Below are 22,441 nucleotides of genomic sequence, written 5' to 3'. Positions count from 1 at the left end.
CTGATAATTACAATCAAATTAAGCCTCAAATTGATAGAAAGCGGAAAGCTTATTTGAAACTTCTCAACTCTTCACCTCTGAACGAGCCAGCGCTCGCTGCCCACTTTTCTTCTGTTCGGAGTGAGGTTCAGTGTCGTGCACCAAATAAAAAACAAATGGTGGTCTGACCTCTCCAGGAAGATACAGACTGCCTACGATCATAGAGATGTCAAGACATTCTACACTCTGCTTCATCAGGCTTATGGTCCGAAATCATCTTCAACTACACCACTCCTGGCGAAGGACGGGGAAAACCTTGCTGAAAACCTCAGATGAAATTATGCATCGATGGCATGAACACTTTCATGATCTTTTTCATAACCCATCCAATGTTGATGTTGCTGCAATAGAAAGTATTCTCAATGTTCCTTTTGTCCGGAACTTGATGTTGAACCGACTCTTGCGGAAACAGTTGACTGCATAAAACAGATAAAAGCCCCTGGATTGGATGGCATCCCTGTTGAGCTGCTGATACATGGTGGTGTCAATGTACATTGTGTGGTCCACTCTTTGATACTGTCAGTATGGCAGGGTGACCCGGTTGCCCAAGATTGGATAGATGCCATCTTGGTTATATTGTACAAAGGAAAGGGTACAAGGTCTGATTGTGGAAATTATTGAGGTATCTCGCTGAGTGCGGTTGGAAAGGTGTTTGCACGGCTTTTGCTAAACCGATTGGAAAAGTATGTATGTCCTAATATCCTTCCGAAATCCCAGTCTGGATTTAGAGGTGGGCGAGGAACTGTGGATATGGTGTTTTCGGCTAGACAGCTCTTGGAGAAATGTATTGAACAGTGTATGCCTCTTTGCCAAGTGTTTGTGGATTTAACCAAGCTGTTTGACACAGTCAACCGTGAGGCTCTCTGGGAAGTGCTGGAAAAATTTGGCTGTACACATTTTACAGACAAGTTCAAGCAATTTCATCATAGTATGAAAGGTCGCGTCAACTTCAATGGTCAGCTTTTGGAAGAATTCCCCATTGATAATGGTGTGAAGCAGGGGGATATAGCTGCACCAACATTGTTTTCGCTCTATTTGACTGCTGTGCTCTGGTATGGTTTCCACGATTGTGATATGGGTGTTTATATTAGATTTCGAACGATTGGAAAGGTGTTCAACCTCAGAAGATTCCAAGCCAAAACACTTGTTAGTGATGGACTTGTTAGGGAACTGTTGTATGCTGATGATGCTGACCTGGTAGCACACTCCCCAGTAGATATACAACTAGTGATGGATCTCTTTACAAATGCTTGTACCTGCTTCGGACTGACAGCATTAAGAAAACTAAAGTCATGTACACTCCCGCTCCCAATGATCTGTATGTGGAACCTGATAACTTCGTCTGTGGAAAGCGCCTTGAAGTCGTAAAAAATTTTGTCTACCTTGGGAGTGCCTTATAAAATGATGGCACTCTTAATGCGGAAATAAGACAGAGAATCAGCAAGGCATCTGATGCTTTTGGAAAGTTACAAGATAGTCTGGTCTGATGGTGATCTAACTCTGACAACTAAAATTTCAGTATATCAAGCATGTGTAGTACCATCCCTACTCTATGCATCTGAAACTTGGACCTTGTACCGGTCACATATAGAATTGCTCGCGAGGTTCCATCAGCACTGCCTTAGACACATTCTTGGTTTAAAGTGGTATAGCTTTGTCCCTTATACAAATATCTTAAAAGGCCAAAACAACCAGTATTGCTACCATTGTTATTAAGAACCAGTTGCGTTGGGTGGGTCATCTCATCCGGTTTGAAGACTATTGACTCTCAAAACAATTGTTCTATGGTGAGCTCTTTCTTGGAAAAAGACCCCAGCACAAGCCCAAAAATCGTTTTCGTGATAGCATCAAGGAGAGTCTAGTGAGCTTTCATATTCCTGTTGGGAGTCACTAGCGTATGATCGCAAGCAGTGGAGGACGCTGATATACAGGGGTGCAGAACACTTTAAAGCAGCTAAAATAGACGGAGCGAAGCTTAAGAGAGCATGTAAGAAATGCCAAACCTTGCCGCCCAACCATGGAGATCTCTGGATCTGTAAGGTGTGTGATCGGTCTCTGTTTAAGGCAGGTTTTGTTAATCACATGAAAGCCCACGATAATACAGGTTCCGCTGCTGTTAGTTTCATACAAATCAGTGAACGTTTTCAGTGTCATGTCTGCTTGAGGGTTGTAAGTCACGGGCAGGGCTAAAGTCATATTCGGGCACATGGATTTTAGTGGCTCTCGTCTGTCAAGACGTTGCAATCATGTATGGTATGTATGTATGGTATGTATGTATTACAGTGCGAATCTTAGCTTTTATCGCTTCAGCAATATTTCGGTGTACTTGTATTGGTTCAAATTTGTTTTACAAATTTTAAGATTTGTATTTGATAACAGATTCTAACTATTGAAAATAACATTTTAGTAATTTCACTGGACACTGCTGCTGTCGTATTTTCGGCAAATCATGCTCCAGATTTGCCTTAAGGCTACTACTTTTTAAAACTGTTCAGTTCTTGCAACTAAACTTATAAATTTATCTTGCCTTCATTTTTTATTTTATTTTTTTTCTTCCAAACTTTGAACTATTCAGTGCATTCACATAACAATTTACTGAATATCATAGCATTATTGTTAGTTGTACTAATATTATTAGCGTTTTCCATTCCCTTACATCAAGTGACATTAACTACTTTAATGAGGAATGAAGCCAGCAATGTGCCCATCTGTGCCTGTCAAGAAGTGATAGTAATCAGTCAATTTCAGTTAGGAGCATTCCAATGGAGGCTGATCCTGACTATGGCTGTCAGTGAGTTCCATTTGCAAAGGCAGCCAGTGTCCACAAGTAATTACCCCAAACCAGTACTAATTAACTATCAGATTTTCCAGGGCTGGCAGTGGTGCCAATTAAATCATATTTTAATTTGTTTTTACCAAATTTATTCTACTTTAGCCCTATTTCCACTGGGCAATGCCAGTATGTGGGTCCTGCTAGTTTTAAATATTATACACTCACTAAGAAAATGGTTAGTATTTTGGGACATTTAGCTGAACACACATGGACGCTGACAACTGCCCTTTTCTGTTAGACTTGTATTGTTCAGAATATTGGACATTTTTTTCTATGTTTTGGCTGATGTAACCTCCCAATTTGTGCAGGTGCATCCATATGCAATTTCAAATTGAATCATGAGAGTAGATTGTTGTCGTGGTTAAAGACAAGGTAGAAATATTAAATTAGGATTTCATGAGGATTGAATCCTAAACATAATTTCTAAAAATTTACTAGTCAATATCATACAAAAAAAATTTATATAATGAATCTTATATTTAGTAAAAAATATATTTATATCTACGTCTCCCCCCCTTCCTACATGTACATATCAACCTAAATACAAAGTTTTGTCTGCATTGATTCTAACCGTATTTCCTATTGCCAATTTATTTTATTTTTTAACTTGAAGAGAAATTCTTAACGTTAAAAATAGTTTATAACATTAAGAATTTTAGTATTAACACTTAATTTTTACTTTTCAGTTGGAATGCTTGTGTTGTGGATGGGCATGATGTCGAGTCCTTGTGCAAGGCATTTCATCAAGCTGCTAATGTAAAAGACAAACCTACTGCTATTTTGGCGAAAACTTTGAAAGGAAAAAATATTCCAGGTAGATTATTTTTTATCATTTCAGTTAAGTGCATGTGCCATGTTGAAGCATTGATCCATCATTAAAATCTGCAGATTACCATTTCTAGCTGATCAGGTAATGCTCAATTTTACCGTTTTTCTGGCTCTGATTATAATTATCCTTAAACTTAAGGATGAAGAGCAATGTCGTCTTTTTATTTTCTTTTTAAGGTTGACAACGGTTCATCTAATCTAGCATCTGAGCAATGATTGGCTAACATAATTTACTTATCAAATGGTACTTTTATTAGAATGATTTTAAAATTTTGAACATCCAGTGACATGTGAAATTCTTGCTTTAATTATGTCTGTTACAATTACTACTGTCTATCTATTTAACTTTTCAAAATATTTCATTCTTCTGATTATTCCTTGGTATTATATTCTATTGACAGTTGAGTAAAATTAGCTTTCTTATACTAGCATGGCTATCTGGTATTGCCCAGGAGACATGGACAACAAATATTTTAAAAGTAAAACCCCTTTTCTTTCTCCAGTTCAGATGGATTCTCTGACACCACTCTTGTGGTAATGTTTTGCTCGCTTTATACAAAATAAAGGAATTCATATAGTTTAAGTTAATGTTCACTCTTAGAACACATGCACATATATATATATATATATATATATATATATATATATATATATATATATGGGGGGGGGGGTCTCTTAAAAATTAGGAATTCATGAATAAACACAAGAACTACAACTTTATAAAAGATGCTTGTCTTCAAGAATCTGTTTCATGAATTTAATCAAAGTTGCATTTGAATATTTTATTACCAAATATTTTTGGTTTTGTAAAAAAAAAAATTTTGACATCTACCGTTAACTTTTTCAGGAGTCGAAGATTTGGAAAATTGGCATGGTAAGCCAATGGGCAAACAAACTGCAGCAGATATAAAAGCTCTGCAGGAATTATTAAACCACGAAGGACCATATGCTTTAAAACCCAAAGCTCCTGATGCAAATATCCCAGAGAATGATATTTCAAATATCAAACTTTCTGAACTGCCATCTTATGAAATGGGACAACAGGTAAATGATGTTTTAATCTCGTAATCATTTTATTACTGGGACTCTTTGAATGTCCATACGGCTTTCTCAATCGGTATAATTGTTAATAATATATTCTTTGAGATATTAAGAAAAAATAACTTCAGTTTCATTATTTAAACTGTCTGCAATTTATATTTAAATTGAAATGCTTATTGAGATGAGTATTATTTATTCATTTATTTTTTGCGAACTATTATCCTCATCTTTTATTGTTTCACGTTTTGGCCTTCATCAGGTGGTTACCACAACCAGATAGAACTCCGAATCTCCCTGGTGCAACCAGATTAGGCTGTCGGATGATGCCCTGACACAAACGCACCTACATAACACCTTTCTGTTTTTGTTTTTTTTTCCTCTTTAATTTTTGCACAACTAGCACATGTTCTGCAAAGCTCAAAACAAAAAAAGCCCCCCTCCCCTTTCTCCCCCCCCCTTTTTTTTTCTCGTCTCGCTTCCCTACCGGCTTCCTAATTAAAACATACCAACCTAAGTAATAAACAACAAAACTATAATCTGGAAATCTTTTTTTAAAGAAAACTTGAAGCACTAAGTTTTTCCTATCAATCAATCACACTAGACCCTGTCGGCAGGTCATCAGAATATGCTCCCCCCCCCCCCCTTGCAGAGAGTGAAAGTCCCCCAATGGGGCTACCTGTTGGCCGTAGGTAGCAACCCGTAATACCATTAGAACGGGATCCTTGGAGATCAGGATTTAGCACCCCCACTTCCCAACAAATCACTTTGGCCCTTTCTAGGCTAGACGGGCGGTCGAAAGGACCCGATCCGATCAACCAGCTGGTCACGTCAAGCCCCACCATATATTGCCCACTCCAATAATCCACTATTAATACGTTTATCCCTTTCCCACAAATAACACCTACTCCTTAATATATGGTAGAAAGCTGTGGGTGAGGGTCAATTGACTAAGTGAAAATATCAATGACATGGCTGCAAACCCCTTAAAATTACTACATATTCCATAGTAACATCAAAGGAAGACTGGTGCTCATTATGATATCACTAAAATCGAGTATACCATCCTTGGATACCTGTTGAGGCTATGCGAATGGATTTCCCCCCAGGCACTTCCCATATAGGGCTCAGAGGCAGGTGGGGAGCAAAGATGATGAAAAAAACAAAATCATAATGACTTATTCCTCTCAAAAACCACCCAACCACAAAAAAGAACCCACTCCAATGTTTCTGACACTTCTCAGAAGAGCCAAGAAAACTGAAGAATTCCCCAATATTTATAATGGAATCAATAGAGGAAACTACTTTGAGCCAATTATCACCCTATAAAATTGAAAAAAAAACTTTAAAACTCAAATCTATTAAAAAACAATTTAACAGCAGCCTATTAAGACCTATAATGAAGAACAAACCAAAAAAATATTTGAAAATATTAAAATCAAATGCTACAGACATCCAACTCTAAATACCTGCAAAGAAGTTGTGAAAAGTCAAACTTTCACTTTGTCCTTTGGAGGAGATCAAAACAAACCTACAGGAACAGAATGTGTTAGATGTTCGTAGAGTCCAAATCAAGAAAAACAATGAGAAAATCAATACCAACACATATATACTAACTTTTGATTCTTGCACTATGCCCAAAGAAGGCTGGTGCTACCAGATCAGGCTGTCTATTGGCTTCCTGAGACGAAATGCACCTACATCGATTTTCCGTTTTTGTTTCCTATTCTCTTTTGTAAAACTTAATTATGTTCTGCAAAAACAAAAACAACAGCCCCCTTCCCTTTTTTTTTTCCTACTTCCCAACCCCGTCAGTGGGGCATTAGAATACACTGACTGCCCCCTTGCAGAGAGTAAAAGTCCCTCAATGGGGCCACCTGTTGGCCGTAGGTGGCATCCCGTAATGTCTACGAAAAGGATCCTGGTGGCTGAGCAACTGATACCTAGGGAAATAAAGGCATCAGTTGCAACACTCCACTTTGGCCTCGTACTGGGCCAGATGGGCGATCGGAGAGGCCCGATCCGATCAATCGGCTGGTCACGTCTAGCTCACCACTTATACGCATACAATCTACACCAAATCTAAATAATACACAACACTTCCCCATCAATACTGATCCCCAAACAAGTGGTGAAAGCAGTGGCTGAGGGTCAATTGTATATAGTGAACAAGGACTAGACATGGATGTTTTTCTCTGATCTTTCCCATATTTTACTTGGATGGGAGAAATTAAGATACACGAGTGCTCGAAGCCTACATTATGTACAAGTATATCATACCTGTAACCCTGTTGTAGCCAGGGCGAATGGGCTTCCCCCCTGTGCGCATCCCAAGTAGGGCTCCAAGGTGGGTGGGGAGCAGGGATGATGAATTAAAAAAAACGAACCCAATATGAGTTATAAAAATCCAAGTAAAAAAAGATTTTTAGACAGTTCGGACAGTGACACGAATGAGGAATCGGATAACTATCCAAACTTCATAGTAATGGAGTCAATTGGAGAAGTGCCTTTAACCAAACTCTCCCTCTTCAAGATAGAAAAAATACTATCAGAAAGGGTCAAACCTAAACTAGTGAAAAAATTAAGAAATGTTAATCTTTTGATAGAAATTCTTACCAAAACACAGGCAGATGAACTTTTAAAATGGAAACATTTTGACAATATAAAAATAAAAACGTACCCTCACAAAACACTAAACATATGCAAAGGAGTTGTGAAAAGCCCTGAACTTTCACTTTGCTCTATCGATGAAATCCGTTCAAATCTAAAAGAACAAAATGTAACGGATGTCAGAAGAATTCAAATTTAAAAAAATGGAGAAATGATAAACACACACTCATATATATTAACCTTTTACCAACAAAAAATTCCACAAGAAATAAAAATAGCCTATGAGAAACTAAGAGTCGAACCATACATCCCCAACCCACTGCGTTGCTTTAAATGTCAAAAGTTTGGTCATCATCAGGACCGATGTACACGCCAGCCAGTTTGTGGAAGGTGTGGAGAAAACGACAATCATATCAACTGTCAAAAAACTTATAAATGTGCCAATTGTACAGAAAATCACAGTGCCTACTCCAAAGACTGAAATCTGGAAAAAAGAAAAAGAAATTGTTAAAATTAAACACTCATTAAACATCACCTACCCAGAAGCAAGGAAAAAGGCAGTAACAGCTAAATATTCCGAAATAACCAAAAAGAATATTCCCAACACAAATAAACATAATGACAATTATTGCACAACAAACCTCGATATTAAAATCCAAGACCTCACCAACCAAATCAAAATATTGATAAATACAATTGAAGAAATGAAAAAAAACTCACTGGAACCAAAAATCCAAATGCCACACCCAGTAGACCAGAAACAAATCCAAAAAAAACAAACCAGAACCAAACTTAACTAAACAAAAACTATAAATAAACCCACAAATTCCCCTCTCCAATAGCTTTAAGATATTGGAGATCGAGAACTCTAAAGAGCAGAATACCAACAATAAGGAGAGTCCCTTAATCCCCCACAAGAGTTCTAATATAAAAACAGATAACAACAAGCAAAAAAATAAAGATTCTCCAAAAACATCCGAACAGACAAGAACAATAAATGGGAAAAATTCCTCAAAGAAAACCAGCCCCACAAAAACCAAACCACGATCTCGCTCAACATCTAAAAGCAGAGATAAATCAAGCATAAAAGCTAACAAACCAATTGAACACAAAGAACCAGAAGCCATGGAAACAGAAACCGAATCTACCAATGATAAAAAGCTCACAAGTGCATAAATGCACATGAAACAGTCCAATGATTCAAATACAAGAACTACAGACCAAAATAAATTTAAAACCTCCTTGGAAACAATGGAAATAGAAGACAAAACTTCTAAACCCCCATAAAAAAGAAAACACCCCTATTCCCAAGACAAAAGGGAAATCAAATACATAAAATCTAAACTATGGCCAACAAAATAATCCAATGGAATTGCAGAGGTATAAAAGCCAACCGGAATGAATTACTTCTACTGATATCCGATCTATGTCCCACAATAATATGCCTACAAGAAACCTTTTTAAAACCATCTGAAAATATCAATCTTCAAAATTTTACTGAATACAACTATACAACAAATAACCCAAATAGAGCTTCAGGAGGAACATCCATTCTCATTAACAAAAACACGGCACAAAGCCAAATAAATCTACAAACTAACTTACAGGCAATTGCTGTCACAGCCACCCTACATAGAACGGTCACAATTTGCTCCATTTATCTGCCTCCAAACGACCCCATAGATGAAACTGAAATAGAAAAACTCATCAACCAACTCCCTCGCCCCTTCTTATTATTAGGCGATTTTAATAGTCATAATGTTAGTTGGGGATGCTCAAACACAGATAGAAAAGGAATCATTATAGAAAATATTATCAACAACAACAATCTATGCATATATAACAACAAAAAACCAACCTTTATTCACTCCGCTACAAATTCGTCCTCAGCAATTGACCTCTCTATAAGTGATCCTAGTATCTTTATAGATTACAATTGGACAGTGCATATAGATACCTGTGGAAGTGAACACTTCCCAATAACTTTAGAACATTTTGGTCCTGAAATAATCTCAAAAATTCCTCGTTGGAACCTTAAAAAAGCTAACTGGAATGAATTCAAATTACTATGCAAACACAAACTCCTACCTGAAAAATGTGAGAAAGACCCAATCACTCACTTTACAGATACCATTATCTCAATAGCAGAAGAATGTATTCCTAAAACAAAATCATCAACCAAGTATAATCGTCCCTGGTTTAATAATGACTGTAAAAAGGCTATCAGGCTACGATGTGCTGCATTAAGAAAATTCAACAATCAACCAACTACTCAGAATTTAAACAACTTTAAAATATGCAGGGCTAAAGCACGCCGAACAATAAACGAAGCCAAAAGGGAATCGTGGAAGAATTTTGTGTCTAAAATCAATAACACCACCAAAGACAAAACTGTATGGAATATGATTCAGAAAATATCAGGAAAAAACACCAGTTCCCCTCTCAACCACCTCTGTGTAAACAATAGTAAAATAACTAAAAAAGAGGACATGGCAAACCTGCTTGCAGATACTATTGCAAATAATTCATCTTCTAAAAATTATAAAAAATTCCAGATCTTTAAACAGGAATCAGAAAAAACCAAACTGAACTTTAAAAGTAATAATGAGGAAGAATACAACAAACCTTTTACCATCCATGAACTAAAGGATTCATTAAAAAAAAAGCCAACAACACGGCTGAGGGACCTGATAAAATAACGTATGAATTTCTAAAACAACTACCAGATGAACCATTAAAGTATTTACTTTCTATTTATAATGACATCTGGCTCAATGGCAATCTTCCAGCCATATCATTCCTATACCAAAACCAGGAAAGGATGCATCTGACCCCTCCAATTATTGCCCCATAGCTCTAACAAGCTGTGTGTGTAAGATCATGGAGAGAATGGTTAAATTCCAGGTTAATTTGGTTTCTGGAAACAAATAAAATAATAACTAATTTTCAGTGTGGCTTCCGAAAACATCGTAGCACAACAGACCATTTAATTCGTTTAGAAACTTTCATCAGAAATTCATTTATACAAAAAAAGCATATGACTGCTATTTTCTTTGATCTTGAAAAGGCGTACGATACCACATGGAGGTATGGCATCATGAAAGATCTCAAAGAAGCTGGAGTGAAAGGAAGACTACCCATCTTCATCAACAACTTCATAAATAATAGACTATTCAATGTCCGTGTAGGAACATGCCTATCGGACATCAAAGAACAGGAAACGGGAGTTCCACAGGGAAGTATTTTGTCGGTAACATTATTCAGCCTAAAAATTAACAGTATTGTTGGATGCATAAACCAAGGCATGGATTGCTCTCTATATGTTGATGATTTTTTAATTGCATATAGCTCAAGACATATCCATATAATTGAGCGTCAACTTCAACAATGCATTGACAAAATAAAAAAATGGACAACTAAGAATGGCTTCAAATTTTCCATTAATAAAACAAAATGTATGCACTTTTGTCAACTAAGAAAACTGCACCCAGATCCTCTTTTAAAACTAAATGATATTCCGATTCCTGTTGTAAATGAACATAAATTCTTAGGGTTAATACTAGACAAAAAACTTACATTCATCCCTCATATAAAACATCTTAAAAATAAATGTAATAAAACCCTACAGCTAATGCGGGTCATTGCCCACACAGATTGGGGAGCGGACAGACAAACCCTATTAAAGTTATATAGGTCACTAGTGCGATCGAAACTAGACTATGGTAGCTTCATTTACGGTGCCACCAGAAAGTCGTATATAAAGATATTGGACACCGTTCAACATCAGGGCCTCAGACTTGCGCTGGGAGCCTTCCGAACTTCCCCCATCGATAGTCTCTATGCAGAAGCCAATGAACCCCCATTATCAATTCGACGCGACAAACTAGCCTTGCAATACCTGACCAAAATTCTCTCTTGCCCAGAAAATCCTGCTTACAACTGCATTGCAAACTCACTAGATTACTCGCTCTATGATAGAGAAAAATCACAGCCAATAAATCCAACCTCTAACTGTACCTTCAATCCAAATTACCAAAATCTATATTACCAAAAAGTAAAAGCTATAAAATCTTTTGTTCTCCGTACAAAACCACTAGTAGAAGATGCAGGTATCACAATCACCAATATCCATAATGTCAACCAACTAAGCCTTCCACCCTGGCTACTAAAATACCCTGAAATCATCCTTGAATTAAATAACCTCCCAAAAAATCAAACCCATCCACTAACCTATCAAGAAAAACTCCTTATCATTCAGGAAAAATACCCAAACCATCAGCACATATACACAGATGGGTCCAAAGACAGCAACAAAACCGGATGCGGAGTCGTACCCACTAACATTACCTTACAGAAGCGACTACCAGACCATGCCTCAATTTTTAGTGCCGAAGCCACAGCCTTAGATATGGCACTAGATCTCATCACTGACCTTACCCACAACAAATTTATAAGTTTTTCAGACTCCCTATCGGTACTCGAATCCTTAAAGAATAAAAATTTAAATAACCCACTACTCATCAAACTGCTACAAAAAATACACACTCTCTCACAAAACAAAAGTATCAAATTCTGCTGGATCCCCAGTCATTCTGGAATTCAGGGCAATGAAAAAGCTGACATAGCTGCCAAAAATGCTTTAAAACTCCTTAAAAGCAATATAAAAATTCCACATTCTGACTACAATCTGATTATGAAGAAATGGCAAGAAAGATGGAATAACTGTCCAAATAATAAACTTTTCAAGATCAAACCCACAATAGAAGAACGATTACCAGATGCCAGAAGATCACGTAGAGAGGAAGTGATTTTGTCCCGTATTCGCATAGGACATACGCACATAACCACTCCTTCCTGCTAAAAAAAGAAGACCCTCTAGAATGTTTTGCATGCCAAGAACCTTTTACAGTAAAACACTTTCTTTTGGATTGTGGCGATCTCGCGCATATCCAGCAAAATTATTACGATGTCAACAATATGAAGGAACTATTTAAAAAAATAAACTCCAACAAAATACTAACATTCCTGAAAAAAGTAAATCTATATAAAAGAATATAACTTTAATTCAATCCAACTTTACACCCCACCCCTAAAAAAGGAAGGAAGCACATCACCTAATGATACAAAAAGTCTAATTTGACTCACTGATTAAATTAAAATATCTATTCCAAAAAAAAAAAAAAAAAACTGAATTCGGCATTAAATAACCAAAAAAAAAAAAAAGGTTGATATGCCGTAAAACCAAACCAAACCAAAACCCAAAGAAGGGTTATTCCAGCCCAGTCACACCCCCTCTTGGATTTTTCATATTTACACCATACAAACTTTGGGTTAAAACTAAGAAATCTGCAATTTCAGCCCAGTTGGATTTGAGGAACATTTTTTTCAGTCAGTTTCGGTCTGGAAATCAAATTGCTATGTCAGAACGTATAATTTTCGACCCCCTGGCATTTTACAAAATTTGCATTTTTGTTGCAAAAAAAAATAAAGCTTTGGAGCTAAAAATTCACACAGGCAAGGTTTTGAGGGCAAGGAATCCAAAAATCATGGTTAGAAAGATGGCAAGTACCTCTTTTTTTTTTTTTTTTTTTTTTTTTTTTTTTTTCTTAGGTTGTGCCGCAGCACTTTTTTAGAGCTTGTTTGGGACGATATTTTGTTGAGAAAAAAAAACATAACTGTGGTGCTTTGCCAGACTTCTCCTTTGGATTTTTAAAGTGACTTTGGATTGGAAATTATAAAAATCAAATGAAACCTTTCGGCATACTTTTCCAGACACTAAAGCCTCAAAATAGGCATTTTTATAAAAATTTAAGGATTTTTTGGTGAATTTGGCAACAATCTAATCTTAAGCTATGATCAATATCTAGAGCTGAAAAAAGGACTTGAATCGACCCATTAGAGACCATTTTCATGATAGTGTCAAATTACATCATATGAAAGGATATGGACCCCTACTTCAGTCAAAATGGACAAAAAAATAGTCCAAAATAAGATTTTGGACACATACATGGACAGCAATTTTAATTATGTACAAGTTTTGAACATTTGAATTTTTAAAAAAAAAAAACCATTTGGCCATTATCTTTTGATTTGCAGATAGCAACAGCTTAAAATTTAGAGGAAAGATTCAGATATGAATGAAGTCATATTTTCATTTTAAACATAATATTTTGCTGTCTCTTTCCTTTTATGTTTAGATCTAATTGAAAATGTGCAATAGAATAGTACTGATCATGATAACAGTATTCTTTCATTTGTATGTGTGGATGAATTGTGACTAGGGGTAGTGTAGAGTCAACTCAGTTGACCAAAAAGTCAGTGGGAATAAGATAGTGTTTTTTATTTATATCTTCAGGCACGTACCATAATTTTTGGACAGTTGGATCATGGTTTCTAAACCATGAAATCAGCAAATCCTTGTATTATGGGCTTTCAATCAATGCATTTAAGCAGTTCAGAATCATGTCCACCTGAGTAATCAAGTTTGAGTGTCAATTAGAGCAAATTCCTCTATCATATGATACCCGAATAATGTCCTGTGCTTCTTTTTTTAAATGTTGATTTAAATGTTCTTTTTCCTGTTCAGTTTAACTCAAAAGACACTACATTGACTTCAGTTCTGATTGTTTCATGTTGATTCAAATGGATATACTTTTTCTTGATCAGTTTCACTCAAATGACATTACGTTGACTTCAGTTGTGAAGTAGAGAATTCATGCTATGATTTCTTGCTTTTATGGTTTTGATTGATCAATTTTGTTCTGTTTCTGGTGATACATTTTCAACACAGTGTGTTCAGAGTTATTACCTGAGCATGATGTTAAATACTGTCAAAGACAAACAGGGAAGTCAACATTTGTGGCTCTCAAAAACATGATATATATTTATAGAGGGTAATCTTCAGCAGAAGAAACACTTTCACATGAAACCCTTTTTGATAAATGGGTGTGTCTCTTTGGCTAGTTATGACGGTCTCAGTTATATTTCATCGCTGCTATGATTAATTTTCTTAATTTCAAGCTATTTACTCGTTGCATTGATCTAATAATGCATTCTTTGGTGTGAACTAAGTTTGTCGATAATCCAAGTTTATTCTTTCCTGTCACTTTTTTATGGTTTCTTACTAAATTGTTTAGCCTACTATAACCTCAAGGCATAATAATGGTTAAAATAGAATTTCTTATACCCCAGCATTGCAATTCTGTAGCACCTTGAAATACATGCAGTTGAATTTCACACTTTAGAAATTACCATAATAAATCTCTTTTCATTATCAAATTTGAATGGTCAGAAACTAAGAAGATAAATATTACTTTTTTGCAAATTTCATTTCTTTGATTACATTGCCTTTGTTTATGATCAAGAATGTGCTACTGTTACATCATTTGTGTATTATACTGTCTGTAAATCTCTTAATGTTGCCGTTGGGTATTGCATATTCTGCTCATTGTGAATTATTTTTATTATCAGATTGTAATTTCACATCTTTCTTCCAGAGCAATAAATTAAGAATATCTTCTGAAACAAGGAAAAGAGAGGGAGGAAATACATCATCCATGACAAGTGCTCCTCAATGTTCGTTTGCACCCAGCATCAAAACAGCAAATTGCTTGTTGACTGCTTTGTTTCAGCTGTCAAGACTCTGCTCAGAAGGAAAGCTGAAGAATCCAGAGATGAGCGTGCTACTAATGTACCAACTGAAAGTCCCAATTTTAATATCGCTTACAAAGATTTCATGGCCTTGGTAGTTTGCGACACCAATAGTCTTGAATGTATGGTCCACTGTTGTCCTAAGTGTCCAAACTTCCCTGCTCTAGAGAAGTATATCGGAGATAAATTTATTGAATTGGAAATTGACGGTGAGATGTCATATAGTCAGTGGGAGAGTGTGGATAGGACAATACTACAGACACAGATGGCTGATGTAGATGACTTCATAGAGATGTTGGTATACAGTGTTGATAATTTAACAACCCATTCCTTCACAGCAAAAAGCCAAGCTCAGTATCTAGAGAAGAAATAACTGAGACCGAATGTATCATTCTCCTGGACTTTGCAGAAAATTATCACTACGTGATGCAAGATGAGATCCAGGGATATCATTGGAACAAAGACCAGTGTACCATGCATCCAGTGGTAATTTATTACAAAGATAACAATGGGAAACTTCAACAGATCTCATTATGCATCATTTCAGATGACCTTGAGCATTACACCTGTTTTCTGCATGAACTGCAAAGAATGGTGATGTTGTACATCAAGGAGAAATTTCCCTGGATCAAGAGCGTAGAGTACTTCAGCGATGGCCAATATAAAAACTTCAAAGCATTTCTTAACCTTTCCCCATCACTCATCAGATTTTGGAATTGATGCAACTTGGGCATTTTTTTTGCAACTAGCCATAACAAATCGCCCTGTGATGAAACTGGTGGGGCTGTCAAATGTAAAGTTCTCCGTGCCACCTTGCAAAGATGAATAAAAGACCAAATACTTGCCTTTCGTGCTGTTGCAGACTTTTGCAGATCATCGATCACTGGTATCATGTTTCTAAAGATCGACAAAGAAGATATGGTTTCAGTTCGAGAAACTTCAAATGAGATATAAACTGGGAGATACTGTGCCTGATACAAGGAGTTATCACTATTTCAAACCAACTTCTCAGTTTACTATTCAGGGCAAGCAATTGAGTGCTGACACTGATCTTTATCGACCATTCCTTTCCTGGACAGGAACAGTGCAAAAAATCAATTAATAACCGAGAAGAAAGATGCTGACCATTTGAACTACTTCATTAAAACGCTCACAAACATAGCAAATATCATACCGAAAACAACCAAAACCAACATTCACAACAAACCTTGGTTCACAATGCAGAAAAGCTATCAGAACTCGACAAGCTGCCTTAAGAAAATTCAAAAAGAACCCAACAAGTGAAAATCGAGGTTTCTTCAAAAGCCAGATGACAATCATAAAGGAATCCAAAAGAACATGGAGAAATTATGTATCCAAAATTAATGTGACTACCAAGGCAAAAACGGTTTGGAATTTGATGAGGAAAATAGAAGGAAGTGTAGTAGTACACCAATACCTCACATTTCTAAAGACAACAAAATATACACAGATCAAAAAGACATTTCCAATAACCTGGCAGATAATTTATCAAAAATCTCATCATGCAACAAACAAATTTAAAAAGATAAAAGAAAATTTGATTTAAATAGCAAAATTCAAAAAAATACAACCAACCTTTTACCTTGTTTTAACTAAAAGAATCTCTAGCCAAATCCCATGACACAGCTACAGAACCCGATGAAATCCTCAAAGAACTTCCAGAAACCTCAATGAAATACTTACTTGAAATTTTCAATATATGGTCCAGTGGAAACGTACCTGGACCTGGAAAGAGGCCACAATAATACCAATCCCCAAATCTGAAAACTCAAACATCCAATCCCAATCAAGTAACGCTTCAGATCCATCGAACTTCAGACCAATAGCCCTAACAAGCTGCATTTGTAAAACCATGGAAAGGATTATAAACAGAAGACTAATCTGGTTCCTCGAAACAGAACCTTATCACGGAATTTCGATCAGGATTCAGGAAAAACCGAAGCTCAATAGACCAGACTGAAAACCTTCATTAGAGAGGCCTTTCTAAAGAAGGAACATCTAACATGTCTCTTTGATATGGAAAAAGCCTATGATACTGTATGGAAGTATGGTGTTACAAAAAATCTGAAGAAGCTTGGACTAAAAGGCAGAATGCCAATTTTTATTGAAAATTTTCAAAAAAAAAAAAAAAAAAAAAAAAAAAAAAAAAGCAGACTGTTCAGAGTAAAAGTTGGCACAACCCTCTCTGACTTGAAGGAACAAGAAAATGAAGTACTTCAAGGGAGTATACTATCAGTGACCCTGTTCAGTATTCGAATAAATAACATTGTAAAAAAACCTTAATCCTGGGATAGGCGGCTCCCTATTACTTTTTAATATGTTGCAGATTGAAATATATACCTAAAATCGAAAGGAAACTTCAATTGTGCTTAAACAAAATAATGAAATGGACGTAAGAAAAAAAGAAATGCATGCATTTCTGCAAACTCAAGAACATGCACAATGATCCTGTCCTAACCATGGAATGCCTATACTTGTTACTGACCGATACAAATTCTTGGATTTTTTTTTTTTTTTTTTTTTTATATATATAAAGTTGACATTCATCCCACGCATAAATTATCTGAAAAAAAAAAATGTAACAAAGCTTTAAACCTGAGAGTAGCAGCACATACTGATTGGGCTGCAGACGGGGAAACACTATTTAAACTTTACAGAGCACTAGTCTACTCAAAGTTAGACTATGGTTGTTTCATATGTGGATCAACCCGAACATCATATATAAAAAGCCTAGACCCTATACACCATACCGGCCTAAGATTGGCCCTAGGAGCATACAGAACCTCCCCCATGAACAGTCTATACTCAGAAGCGCACGAATCCCCTCTAGCGAGAAGTTAGCTCTTCAATACTTACTTAAACTCAAATCCTGCCCAAACAACCCTGCATACCAGTGTACCTTCTATCCAAAATATGAAGAACTCTTCAACATGAGAGAGAAAAAAAACATCAAAACTTTTGGTCTCCGAATGAAGAAAAGCATTGAAGAATCCAAAATACCAATCTCCAGCATTAATTACTTCATACTACCTGAAATGCCCCCATGGACCATGAAACAAGCAGAAATAAAACTGAATCTAAACAAAAAGCCTAAATTTACCACAAATCCAATAGGAATACGACAAACTCCAGACTACACCTTTCTCTACGCAGACGGGTTCAAAAGCAACAATCACACTGGATGTGCAGCCACCTACCGTAATACCACAATGAAGAAAAAGCTTAAAAACAAAGCATCTATATTTACTGCAGAGACTATAGCTATCGACCTAGCACTTGACATAATTTCAGAGGAAACTACCAAAAACTTCATCATCCTCACCGATTCTCTATCAGCCTTAGTATCTATACAAAACCAAAAACAAGAGAATCCACTAACAATAAAAAAGGTTACTAGAAAAAAAATCAATATCCTCTCAACCACCAAAAACCTTTCTCTGGATCCCCAGTCATGTGGGAATCAAAGGCAATGACAGCATAGATATAGTCAACTAACGTACTTCCTAACTTCTAGCGTGGCTGCCACTGGGAGCAGTGACAAGTTCCTACGCTTTTTGTGTGAAGCCTATATCTTCCCTTTACATATACTCATTTTTTATTAGTACTTCCAATTGTTTTTTAATAGTCATTGAAAAATTTTATTTTAATTAAGAATTACTGAATTTTTTTATTTTCGATATTGTTGGATACATTTTTTATTTTTAATAATTTCATTTTTATAGTTTCATAAACATATTTATTACATATTTTGAATAAAAAATTTTTTAAAAGTGCAAATAAAATAAAGGCTAATTGTTATTTTTATCTGTATAATCTGTCATCATTTCGGGGTGATGTGTCAGTAGATCACCTCAGATACTCTATCACGACTGGGTCCTGCTCTTGTACCTTGCTCAGCTAATATGCGACAGAAAGAGGAGTCTTTGATCTGATCTTATTGTCCCATTCCTTGGTTGCTGCAGTCTCCAGGCGCTTGACAAACATGACTGCCAATCTTAGCCATCCACACACAGGGAAAATGACTAACAAGTTTCCCACACAGGGAAAACATGCCAACTGGTTAGCACGTCAAAGATTTCAGAAATCTGATTTCCTTGTCTCCATGGGAGGGTGCCACTTTCTTCCCAGACTTGCTAGCCAAGAACTCTGACTCCATCTTTAGTCACACAGAATCATTGCAGATCAAACTGAAGTCTGAAATGCTGGTTCAGATGGTTCGGGTGATGAAAATGTCGACGTATGCTGACATGGCACACTAGATTGTGTGGTCTTGCAATATGATAGCATCTATAACAGATTGCATAATGAGAAGTGCTACATTGAGCCTAAATGCTGCCCCTTGAAAAGGACAATTTGACATGAATCTGAAGATATGCCTTCTGTAAATTAAGAAGTGACACGTCAACTCCTTGCCACTGCAATGAACATCTCCACAAAGCCATTCAATTCACAGTAGTTCAACACACTACTGCTTTTACTCCTGCACAACTACCATTAAAGGAATCAAGCCCTTGTGGAAATATGGAATCAACCAGCCATTTGCGATCCAAAGTTCGTTCCTTCTCGTACCCTTTTGACATTATCAGACACATAACTCCGCAACCACGTAGAGTTGAACTGGCATGCCCTTTTGGGCGCATTTCTACCTGGCAGTCCACTCTTTCATCTGAATCGAAGACGTTGCAATCGGGTTTATTATACAGAGTTGCACACACCCTCCTTTTTCTTCCAATTTTCACGTCTCCAGCCAGTAAAACTGTAACACCTCCCAATGCTCGAATTGTTGATTCTTAGCAGCAGGTCGTAACCGAAGGGTTTCCCGCAAGCGATCTGTGAGGATCGACAAAGTTCTGAATCCATAGCAAAACTGGGACACTCCGTCAATCATCTGAATTTACACAAACTCTGATTAAGAGGCAGACTACCAATGTTTATCCAAAACTTTGTATCAGAAAGCATCCTTGGACTAAAAATAGAATCGACCTTATCAGGACGTAATATATTATCAAATTGAAGGAATCCCACAAGGAAATATACTTGCAGTTACTCTTTTCAATATTAAAAAGAAAATGAACAACCATCTTTAATGCTGAAGCAATTGCTATAGATACAGCACATGATATATTATCAAGATCTTAATTTTAATAATTAAGTTTGCTATTAGGGTTTCTAGATACCCCCTCCCCCTTTAGAGCCATTAAGACACATTGGTTGGAATAAATGATACATTTTTGATTATCATCTTGATAATATATCATGTGCTGTATCTATAGCAATTGCTTCAGCATTAAAGATGGTTGTTCATTTTCTTTTTAATATTGAAAAGAGTAACTGCAAGTATATTAATTAATCTAGAAGAGAGTATGTAATATTTTGCTAAATACCAAGTTACATAGGAATAAGAGATGACAAAAGGCGATCTAGCAGTATTCATCCCTAAAAATGACTTAATCCCATACACAGTCATGACACCAACAATAAATACTCAAGAGAAATGGAAACGGTCGTGAAAAGTGAACAAAGAAAATTAACTTTTCAAAACACCCATCCTCAAAAAATGGACACCGGAAAGTAAAATAAACAGAACAGAAGTCTTATTAAATTGACTCTGCATAAGACCTTCACATCTAATCCACAATTCTTTGTTAAAACAAATATCAATATGCATATGGATCATAATGCATTTGAAGATTGTAAAAATATGAACTTTTAAGAGGAAAATATTTGAACCCTTTACCATCAGAATTTTATTTATTTATTTTTTATTATTTTAATCATAAAACCCACGTTTGTTAGCGTGCAACTGACACACAAACATAAACAAACCCCTCATTCACTTGTTGAACCCTGCATAGATGAGTTGGGCTGACAGACCATAAAACATCTATATTGCCTTTTCTGTCTATAGATTTAAAATACACCCTAAAATACCAACAAATTATAAAGTACATAAGTCTTTTCATGTAAAACAAGACTAACAATGAATGCTTCAATAAAAATGTCAATAAATCAAGTACACTATCTCTATGCTGCTTGAACCATTTAAAGGGAGCAAACTTTCTACTTTAAAATTTTTTTTTTTTTTTTTTTTTTTTTTTTTTTTTCTTGAATAAGTATGATTGCTTGCTTAATTACTGGTGTGTGTCTTCTGACTATTTGAGGAATTTTGTATTAGATATCATACATGACCCATTCATAGTTGACAAGCTGCAACTATTCAGGTCTTTTATTTCTTTCTTATGTGAAATAAAGAAAATAGATGAAATGTTTTTAAGTAAAATTGTCTCCCATTCCTGTATATATTTCTTCCTATTAGAGTAATTGTGATGATGAAAATCAGTGTTTGAAGATTTTTGTGATTTTAGACTACTTCTATAATCCAGTTTCAGAAAGTCCTAGAAATGTAATGTGTTCCTTCTCTTTAATTTGTTACCTTGTACCTTACCTTACATCCCTCAAATCTCTTAAAATCTAATCTATAACTAACATGTCTTGTATATTCTGCCTTTTTAAAGGTTCTGTATTGTCAAGTTTAACTTGATTGCATGAAGCATTGTGCACACATGCATTAGACATAAACATAATTATTGGTAATTTAACTTTTTTTTTTTTTTTTTTTTTTAGGTTGCTACTCGTCTGGCTTATGGCACAGCTTTAGCTAAGATTGGCAAAAACAATCCACATGTTGTTGCCATGGATGGAGATACAAAAAATTCTACTTTCTCAAAGACCTTCCAGGTATTTGCTTGTCTTTCAAATTGACTTTTCTAATTATCCTTAAATTTTATAAAGCAACAATACCCTAGTCCTACTTTCAGGTAAAAATCAACTTTTGCTTTGACTAAAATCAAACTCTGTGCCATTAAATTGATTAATCATCTTTAATTGAACCTTAAAATAATTTTCAAAAATATTAGGAAATGCATGCTTTCAATTAATTTTAAAGGGTTATTGGCAAAATCATGGTGATGAATCACAAGTCAGCTGTTATTAAAATTTCCATAAGAAAAAAAAGCACATAAAGTAAACATATCAGTTTTAATATGAAAGTAAATGGTATTGTTGATGAGATAAAAAAATTTATGGTCAACATGGGGTTAGTGGTATAAATTATTTTTTATACTAACTTCTCAGCATAATCGAATAACCATAGGCTAGAAAATGTAAATCTTAGTAAACAAGACTGTAAAAGTTAAACCTTTGAAAATTCTTCAATATTTTGACTCCTTTAAAATCAACATTACAAATAAAGTACAAATATTGAATCGCTTACTATATGTATCTGGTGTCTATGATGCTGTTATTAAATTTGTTTTTTTTTTTAATTTAACGAGTAAAGATAAAACTATGAATGTTATAAATAAGTGACTTTACTATTCATTAAATGTTTTAATTGTTGCCTAATCAATGTGTCTTAATTGA

The 22,441-nt window shown here is 35.6% G+C and overlaps 1 protein-coding gene across 1 annotated transcript in view; it reads left to right on the top strand.

The window, feature by feature from the left end:
• The window catches only part of LOC145243544 (transketolase-like), a 229,154-nt gene that overhangs the window by 69,475 nt on the left and 137,238 nt on the right, over positions 1 to 22,441 (top strand). The window contains exons 6-8 of the mRNA XM_080106523.1: positions 3,559 to 3,686; positions 4,548 to 4,744; positions 21,644 to 21,757. Coding sequence (XP_079962649.1) covers positions 3,559 to 3,686; positions 4,548 to 4,744; positions 21,644 to 21,757 — 439 coding nt within the window. The remainder of the gene's footprint in view (positions 1 to 3,558; positions 3,687 to 4,547; positions 4,745 to 21,643; positions 21,758 to 22,441) is intronic.

This window comes from Euprymna scolopes, chromosome 22 (assembly GCF_053919585.1).
Source record: "Euprymna scolopes isolate OS-2025 chromosome 22, ASM5391958v1, whole genome shotgun sequence".
NCBI classification, from domain to species: domain Eukaryota; kingdom Metazoa; phylum Mollusca; class Cephalopoda; order Sepiida; family Sepiolidae; genus Euprymna; species Euprymna scolopes.
Note: the sequence above shows the minus strand (reverse complement) of the source record. Positions and strands in the feature narration are given on the sequence as shown.